At 40.6% G+C, this 9,570-nt stretch overlaps 1 protein-coding gene across 5 annotated transcripts in view; it reads left to right on the top strand.

Moving 5' to 3' along the window:
• Nucleotides 1–9,086, top strand: part of LOC114662041 (myoglobin) — a 41,121-nt gene extending 32,035 nt beyond the window's left edge. The window contains exons 1-3 of one of the 5 annotated variants that reach the window (XM_028815334.2): nucleotides 909–1,075; nucleotides 3,259–3,478; nucleotides 8,594–9,029. In XM_028815334.2, the coding sequence (XP_028671167.1) occupies nucleotides 981–1,075; nucleotides 3,259–3,478; nucleotides 8,594–8,722 (444 nt within the window). In that variant the 5' untranslated portion in view covers nucleotides 909–980 and the 3' untranslated portion in view covers nucleotides 8,723–9,029. Of the gene's footprint in view, nucleotides 1–908; nucleotides 1,076–3,258; nucleotides 3,479–8,593 lie in introns of those variants that run through there. The other 4 variants (XM_028815335.2, XR_007936458.1, XR_007936459.1 and 1 more) reach the window with 4 other exon arrangements.
• Nucleotides 9,087–9,570: the final 484 nt, after the last annotated feature.

The following is a 9,570-nucleotide window of genomic DNA, read 5'->3' as shown; positions in this document are numbered from 1 at the left end:
TGCAGTGCTTAGCGCTGCAGCCTCAAAGTGCGAATCCCACTTAAAGTTTTTAATCCGAGTTGAAAGTGAACGTTCTTCCCGTGGGTTTTCCCCCGGTGTCCCGAAAGGCGTACATACTAACAGGCGATTCTAAATTAGCCCATGGTCCCAAGTTTCGGCAGATGAAGCTGCGATTGTAACCGCAAACCATACCAAAAAAGAAAGAGATAGTGAATTTGGCAAACATTGTGTGGTGTAATGTAACAGTTCAGCTATTTTAACCTGCGCATATAGCTTAAGAATTTTCCACGATAAACCCGTTCATTCCTTAAGACAAAGGTATCCAGAGTCACAAAGAGAGCTAAACCAGAATGATGCGCCCTTCTGCACACGCAACCTGAATGCCTAAAGCTGTTCAGGCACTGACACGAGTGGCTAACCTTGCCCAACCGCTGCAAGGCACCCTCGTGCATGCCGGTGCACGTAACGTGTCGGCTACGTGCTTCCGATCACTAAGCCTTCAATTTATAAAAAGCAAATATGCCTTGTGCCATGAAGGACATTCTCGCGTGATACCATGTACTTTAACCCACAAGCGCCCCCAAAAGAGGGGCGCGCTGAACTACTTTCCAAAAGTCGTTCACTCACAAGGTCAAAGTGCCTGTAACGGAAAACAATGAAAGAATTTTCATTCTGTCAATTCACATCTATGTACTGATTTGATGTTCTCAAAAAAAACAACCAATAAGAAACGAAATCTAAATCTTCATTTAACATAATTATAGGGCAGCAACGCTTTGTTCTTTAGAAATCACGTCATCCCAAAGTGTAAGAGGCAGAAACTTTTCCTACGTGGGGTGGGGGTTGGGGGGGGGCAAGGGGGCGGGTGGCAAAGGGGCAGGACAATGAACTTGCTTATAAAGGACAGGGGGGTTTTAGAGGTGACTCGTTGGTGGTGTACAGTCTTGGAAATCTGTAGGTGACATTGACTTGAGCTGAAGATGGCTATGTCAGAAGGTGAATGGAATGTGGTGCTGAAGGCGTGGGCTCACGTTGAATCGGACCCGGCAGGTATCGGCCAAGCTGTCCTACTTCGGTAAGAGGGGCTCAGATGTGTTATTATTAAAATGAAAATTAATATCAATGGGAGGCATTGCAAAAAAGGCGTTTAACTAAATATGATCTTTCTGTCTGTGAAAAAGTGATCAATTTCTTTGATAAGTATTTTGGTTCATTAGTAAATATGCCTGAACACTTCAGGATCGATTTATTGTCTTACACACGTATGTCCAGGGATAATTAAACACAGCCAGAATTTATACTGACTTGGTGTATTTTTAATACTGTATGATTTATTTACACTGTATTTCTTGAGTTTCTGTAAAGTTTTAATTTGCTCTAGCGGACAAAAGTGTTATCTATCTATCTATCAACGCAATATGAATTTAAAAGGGTTGAGCTGACCTAATGGGATTCATTAAACTTTTACATCTCTTAAGCAGAGACCCCCGATACCCTTCTCCGGTTTGGTCTCAATGTTAAATCTCAAAGGTCTTCATTTAACCAAACCATTTGCACCAACAGAGGATCCTAAACTGCTCACTGTGGAGACACATTTTTGGCACGCTCTTTAATCTTCTTTCTAAATTACATTAAACCTTTTGACATTTACTGTATGACATAACCCCGGAATTCAGAATTCTTAGAAAACCAGTTAGTTACTCTACTCATAGTATCACCAGCAGTGGCAGCTTGGCACCTGTCGAGTAGTGGGAGTTTTTAACTTTTGACATGCGCACTTTCTGGGCAAGAAACAAAAAGAAACTGCGATCCTGGAAGGACAAAAAAGCCCTCAGTAGACAATTGGTGCTGTCTAATTTCACGGGTGGATTGTGGGTAATGTATGAATTGTGCGGTCTTTCCACGCAGAACCGGTACTCGACTAAGAACAATTTCATTCTGGAAAGGGTTCTTAGCATATGACATTGGTTCTTTGACTTTTAACAATGCTGCAAATATTTGAACAAAATGATTTTTTTTTTTTACTGAAGGAAACCTAGCAGGTTATAAGAAATCCAGAATTTAGCCTGTGTCATTGTTAGCAGAAAAATTCTCATTTTTTGTTGAAGCTTCATATGAATCGTTCTTTACAGAATCAAAAATGGTCCTACTTTTGGCATGACTTCGAACATCCGCTTTTGGTTCCAAATGACACCTTTACTTTTAAGAGTAAACGTAACGTTTATTAATCTGGATTTAATTAAATTGTTAAAGTTTTTTCTAGGCAAGTGCCAGAGGCCGTCTGTACTCCCACACGGAGACACAGGGCATTCTGCCAGAGCACTTATCTTGAAAGGAAATATTGCTTTGTTGGAATGTATAACGCCTAAAGCCAAAATGTGTGAATTATCATCCATAAAAAATCGTATGCTGGATGACATTGTAGTAAAGAAAGTAAATAGAAGGAGCCGCGCCTCGCACACCACGAAACATTAAGAATACATCCTTTTAAGTAGAAGCAAGAACGAGCTCAGTATAATGTATTGATAGCCGTGGACATTTCAGTTATTTTTTAACCAGAGAAAGATAAAAAAAAGTACGTATTTGTTTGTTTACTTGTTTGTTTATTACTGTTATAGAAGAAAATGTTGACTGCTCGTGATCCTCTATAGAGTGGCTATTCTGTTCTGTTACCTGAACCAGTTTATTATTGTTATTATTACATATTTGGCTGACGCTTTTATCCAAGGTGACTTACAAGTTCAGGATGCAATGCAATTGACAATTTTTATAGTTGGAGCTCAAGCGAGCTAATGTGTTGCAATGAATCGGAAGCGGCAATTGGAGCAAACTCTTCAGACATGCAGTATGGCGCAGTGGTTAAAGACTTTGGACAGCAAACCTTGAGGTGGTGGGTGCAAATAACTGTGTGACCCTGAGCAAAGTCACTCGTGCTCCAGTGTAACAGATAATATTTCAAATGCTGTAAGGCGCCTTGAATAAACGCGCCAGCCTAATAATAACGTTATGTTTTAAAGTCCAATGTTTTGGCTGTTACAATACTGCCCGTTAATCTAAGACACATATACTGAAAAATCTATATATTCAAATAAGATAATCGTATTGCAGCTTACCTTGTTATTTTCAAATAATACAATGATTGCATACGGCCAGTCTTCTTCACAGCGCATACACTGAATTGATTTGTAACCTGTTTTTTTATTTCCGATCCATTAATGCGTTACCTGTAAGTATTTTATTTATCCATTTTTTTTCCAGCTTGTTTGCCGATCATAAAGAAACTCTAAGCAGTTTCCCGAAGTTCAAGAACCTCTCTCCGGCTGAGCTGCAGAGTTCTGGCGATGTCAGGGCTCATGGTCTAATTGTCGTTAACAAGCTGACCGAGGTGTTCAAGAAGAAAGGAGAACATGCAAATTCCCTGAAGCCGCTGGCTGAGTCTCACTCCAAAAAACACAAGATACCAATACAGTACTTTGAGGTAAGGCAAGCAAGTTAAATAAAGAGGGAGGTGGAAAGAAACAGAAGGATCAATCAGAGAGCGCGTTTTGATCTGTTGCATATAGTTTTTGCTTCTTGAAGCGCCTATATGACCTTCGAAAAGGTGTAGCATATTAAATTACTTGAGCTGGATGCAATCGTTTTTCTAGATGTACCCGGCTGTAGCTAACTGTACGGTAACCACAAGAATGCACTTTAATAGTCGGGCACCCCGTAGCCTATCTGGCAATTTGCCTTTTCCCGTTATGTTCCACTGAGCTTTGACAGACCTCCGTCTGTTTGAGGCATTCGCACAGTATAAAGCACCACAAAAAAGCAGGTCTGGATTAAGATCTTTAAAGGCCCTAAGAATTTAAAAGATTATAGTGCCCCCCCCCCCCCCCCCCCATATACATCTAATTCAAAATATAAACAATAATAAACAGTAAAATAAAAATGTATCTTTCAAAAATTATTGTAGTCTGGCAAGGCTGCGCTGTGCTTGGGCTCAGCGGATGACTGAACAGGAGAACAGATCACGTGACCCATTTTGTTGTATTTCTAAAATTACTTTCAAAGATTAACCTTTATTATTACTTTTTTATTTTTGTTTATATTATGTTTTTTTTTCTTTAAATGTGTAAGCTCCATTTTCTGGAACCTGGTTCAGCTGCAACATTTGCAGTTTTGTACCATATGGTCCATGGTAAATCCGGCAGTGGAACATTTCTGTGGTGGCCCCCTTCCCTTGATGTTTATTTTGGTTAATGATTAATCCAGTCCTGCACCAAGCACAAAACTTGAGCCAGAAATGTTTTAATGGCGAGCGCATCTGTTCTGCAGCTGTTGTGCAGCAACTCAAAACCGACTTGGTTTTGGAATTTTTACGCCGCACTCGTGTCTGCTGTGGGATTTGTCCTGCTACTCAGGTTTCAGTTCTCTATTTTAAAAAGGAGGAACCGAGTGGGTGTGGGTGCGTGCGCGGGTCCCTCCAGCAATTGACTGGCTGTCGGAACAGGCGACACTGAATACAATGAAATGGAATTTTCCTAACGGGTGGTGGGGCTGGGTGCAAATGTAATAATAAAGTGATAATTGAGTTATAAGAAAAAATAATAATTTGAAACGGCAATTGAAACAGTGAGGGACAATTGTAGCCGATAATAACATAAACAATGACAAAAACATGAAAACAAATCATCGCTCAGTCCGAACTCTTTTCTGACGTTTACAATAAGAACGCCTTTTAACGGTAATCAGCTGCAGCCATGCTCACGGAAAGAAATTTTCCTTGTGTCCAAAAACTCATGGGTTCTACTATTAATGTTAGGCTGCAACATATAACATATTCCAAGCCAGATAATCCAGTTCCAAGTCCAGGTAGTGTGAAGCCTATCTGGCAGCGTTAGCTGTAATGTAGGAACCTGTCTTGTATAGTAAACCAGTCCATCACAGGGCCTCACCCGCACAGGGGACAATTTAGAGTTGTTAATCAACCCAACTTATGTTTCTATGGATGAGGGATGGAGACCCTGCAAGCTCCGCATGGACAATGACCAGATGTTGGAATTGAACTGAGCACACTGGAGCATGGCCCCACAAAGGATTAATAAAGTATCTATCTATCTATCTATCTATCTATCTATCTATCTATCTATCTATCTATCTATCTATCTATCTATCTATCTATCTATCTATCTATCTATCTATCTATCTATCTAAATATATGAACTAGTAAATAGTGTTAGAAAATGGATGAATGACTGAATGAATTTAAAGCAGTCACAGCATGCATCAACCATTCTTTCAAGCTTCGTTAGTCCAATGTACAGTGCTGTTGCTTACACATTCACACTGGCTCAATTTAGTATTTCTAATTACCTTTCATGCAGACCTTTGGAAGGTGGGTGAGTTGGACCAGAGCAACACCTACAGGTAATGCACACCACAACAGGGAGAACATCATAACTCCATACAGTCAGTGGCCAGGCTGGTAATCAGGTCCAGATGTCTATAACCATGAGCCCATGGCACTACGCAGTTCACCACTCTGGCCTGATGAGCAGGAGGATGTCCCCAACCCAACCATTAATTCCAACCATGACTCTTCATTCCAAACTTTGTTCATTACATAATGCATCTAAAATTAGCTTATTTTTATTAGTGTTACTTGCCAGGGAGAGACGATCCTATGCTATTTCAAAGTTGACCTTGTAAAGGGCAGGGTGATATTCAGCACTAGATTTAAATATGTGAGATGTAAAAGTCAGCCCAGCTGTAAAAAGCAAAGACAGTTCTGAATTTAACAAAAAATATTGACTCAGCAGGTTCAGACAATGAATGAGTGGAGAAATCATCATTAATGCGAGAGTAAACAGTGTACTATCCATCAGTTTTCCAAACCAGGGAAACAGGAGCCCATCCCAGCAAGCACTGGGCACAAGGCAATACCAATCCCTGGATACGATACCAGTCCATCTCTGAGTGAACACACAGACATACACTAGACTCTAGATTCAACTTAGTATCTCCAATCCATCATGTCTTCAGACTGTAGGAGGACACACACACAACACTAACACAGGGAGAACATGTAAGCTCTAGGCAGGGGCACTCTGGACATGAACCCTGGTCTCTTTGTTACAAGGCAGCAGTATCACCACTACACCAGCCAGCCACAAAGGGTGTTTCTTGTTCCAGAATATTAGGAAAAGGGCCAAAGACAACCTGTCTCACGCAGGCTTATACAAGTCCATTCTGCCTAATTATTTAGCCACTAAACAAAGTGAGTCACAATGTTAAATAGAGCCGTGCGTTTCTCTTTTTCAGTGTTGGGCCCTGCCTTTTGCCCAATGGGCCTCAGATAGGCATATGAACTCTGTAATGCTTTACTGAATTAAGAAGATAAATGAATAAGCCAAGTGGATCAATTAGTCAGTCAACAAATTGTCTGTCTGTCAGTCTGGCAGTAATTCCTCTCTGTATATAGTTTACAAAAACAGGACTTGGCATAGCAGTCAGAAATACAAGAATCACCACATTAAAATGTTGTGAGATACACCACAAAATGTAATTGATATATTTTTCCCTTTGGCCAGCAGTACTGTTTTCTCAGTGAGGTCTTGCAATTTCTCTAATGCACAAAAGCTCCTTTGAACCAGTGAGATCCAGTTGAATCAATCCCTGATCAGGTCACATATACAAAGACCTCACTGCAAAGTGTAGGTCACAGCAAGACAAAGGCCATTTAGATTTCTATGCTTTCCATAATGCTTCTGATGTCTTCACGAGCGAGGGGGATGACAATTGGCATATCATGTGTCAGTGTTAGTGGACATTTTGGATTAAGCCTCTTCACTGTATCTTTATTGCAGGCAAGGTTTCAGAAGTCTGGCAAGATAAATGACTGTCCATGATCTGGGTGCCCTTAAACGACCACACCACAGCAGGGCTATGAAATCTGATTGGTCAGTTTGAGGGATCGTTTTAGATGTGCTACCCATACTACTGCTGAAAGTGCTGGTAGTCACAATGGGTACAATCAGTGACAGGGTTGTGATGGACAAGCTCCATTCTGCTATCCTTAGACCCTCGTCTCAAATCTCCCACATGACCTCATCTTATAGCAAGACAATGGCAGGTCACAGGAGAATGAATCTTGTTATTCAAGTGCCGCCTTGGCCTGCCTTTACTACTGACCTCAACCCCATAGAGTTCTGGATTGCAAATTTCAAAGACGTGACCTTCTTCTGCCCATGAGCAGCATTTATATCAGACCTTTCTGTACCAATGGGACACCATCCCACAACTGCAGCTTCAGAGGTTCATTACCTTTTTGAGTCAAACGGTGGTGACTGCAAGAGATGACACTGAAGGACTTCAAGACTGCCATTGCTAATCTATTGTTTTGCTGCATTTGCTGATCCACCGTTTTGTTTTCCTATCATTCTCATTAACTTATTCTTATGTTATGTTTCTTTTTTTCTATCTGTACATTTTCCATAGTTAGTCATTTACATAGCATCCTTCACAAAGGGCTTCATAACTTCAGATACTGAAAATACAGGGAGAAAGACAAGGCCCAAGTGGCCTTAACTTGCTTGCATTCAAATGACTTCATACTTTTTCTTTCTCATCAAATTATTATTGAATGTAATAAAATTAAAAATAAAAAAACAGATATAAGAGTAAAATAAGATGGAAACCAGAATGTCTATGAGGAAAGACATCAGATGCATCCATCAGACAGGAAAGACAAAGACTGAAGAAGCCTTGTTGTATTAATAAAGGCTCTCCATATCTCTTATCCTTGGGCACCCAGCTCCCACTGAAGAAACTCACCTACTGAGCCTGGGACTGGATGATCCTTTAATGAGCACAGCAGAGGGTCCGAATAGAAACCGGTTGTAAAAATAGGACTTCCAAAGGTTAGAACAGTGCAACTCCGGGGATATCCAATGACAGGTCAGACAGAGCCAATGGTGCCAAGAAAGAAAAGCCTGTGCTGGGTAGAAATGAGAACAGAGAAGTCCAGAAGAGTAAACATGGAGAGTGAGAAAGAGCTCAGTATAGAAAGAATGGAGGAAAGAGAGTGAAAGACAAAGGAGAGGTTGGAAGAGAAACACGGGCAGTTCTGAAACATATGGAGAAAAGTCATTTCAATACATTTCAGGTGCAGAACTGATAGCAGGTGCCAGTGGCTGGACCCACAGCATGGTGCTTTGGGCTGTAAGATACAGGCGGTGTATACACTTAAACTGAATATGTCCGTGATTAGAGATTTTGGAGTAAAAGGAGCTTTTTCATCATTTCTTCTGGGAAGATTCACTGGGGGGCTGGTGCTGTACAAGTCGGTTGTCATCGTGATAATCAGGCCATTAAACGCTTCCTGCAGTCTGTCAGTGAGACCCTTGGTAAGCACAGCATTGTTCATTAAATCAAACTCGATACTCACTTTCAGCGTCCTGGTAAACCAACACCCATTAAGTTCACTACGGCTATGAGACAATGAGACGATTCATGTCTGTGACTTGGTAGGAAACAAATATCAATGGGATTTGTGCTTCCAGCTTTTAACTTTTTCCTCCCTTTTTCCCTTTTTGTTTCTTTCATGCAGATGATCAGTGATGTCATTGTGAAAGTGATGGCTGAGAAAATAGCCGACTTTGGGGCAGATGGTCAAGCCGCAGTCAGGAAAGCGCTGAAGGTTTTCACCACTGACATTGGCATCTTCTATGAATCTTGAACAGATAGACAATCTGATGTCAGCTTCAAGAGGAGCTTTAGAAAGTGAAGCTACTTGGTTTTTCATTGTCACGGTTACTCTATTTTTATGATCGTAAATTCTTCTAGATGCAAACATAGATAAGGGAAAATGAAAAGGGGGAGAAAACATCTGTCTCCTCATCTCCATTACTTAGAATTTGAACCTTTGGGTGTATAAATAAAGGGCTCTAATAAGTTCTTCATTTGCTTGCTACAACATTCTAACCTTTCTTTCCCCTGACAGCATTTAACATGTAGTAACTACTGTATGTTTTGTATTGATTTTCTTTTACTTGGAGTAACCTTTTATGAAATCCATTAAATAAAAATTCTTTGTTACCTGGTATGGATCTTTTTAATTTGAATTTTCACTCCTGGATTGCAGTCACACCAACACAGTTTGAAGCACATTTCTTATTTGACACCTCTCTATTGTGCATCTTTGTAGAGGTGATTGTGTTTGCCCTTTATGGGACACACTGTATTGTAGACACTTTGGTCAGGCAGTCATAATTTGTGGGGAAATAAATATATTAATGAATGCATGAGTGTCCACTGCCATACAGACATGTAAGGATGGCAGAGAACCGGATCTAATCTGCTATTAATGGGCGATGGATGATGTGCCAGTCCTGACACTCAAACAAAAGAGTAAAATAAAGTAAAGTAGGCAATGGTGAAGGAAAGTCCTTACAGGCTGTAAAATCAGACATAAGTTTCATACAGGCAACAGCCAACCATAGAAATTAAAACCAGGATGCTGAATCTGTAAAGCAGCGGTGCTCCCCCCTACATTACTAGGCTGCATGCGTATATTGAATGTTTATT

Source organism: Erpetoichthys calabaricus, chromosome 12 (genome assembly GCF_900747795.2).
Source record: "Erpetoichthys calabaricus chromosome 12, fErpCal1.3, whole genome shotgun sequence".
Lineage (NCBI taxonomy): Eukaryota > Metazoa > Chordata > Cladistia > Polypteriformes > Polypteridae > Erpetoichthys > Erpetoichthys calabaricus.
This window is presented reverse-complemented; position numbering and strand designations above follow the sequence as displayed.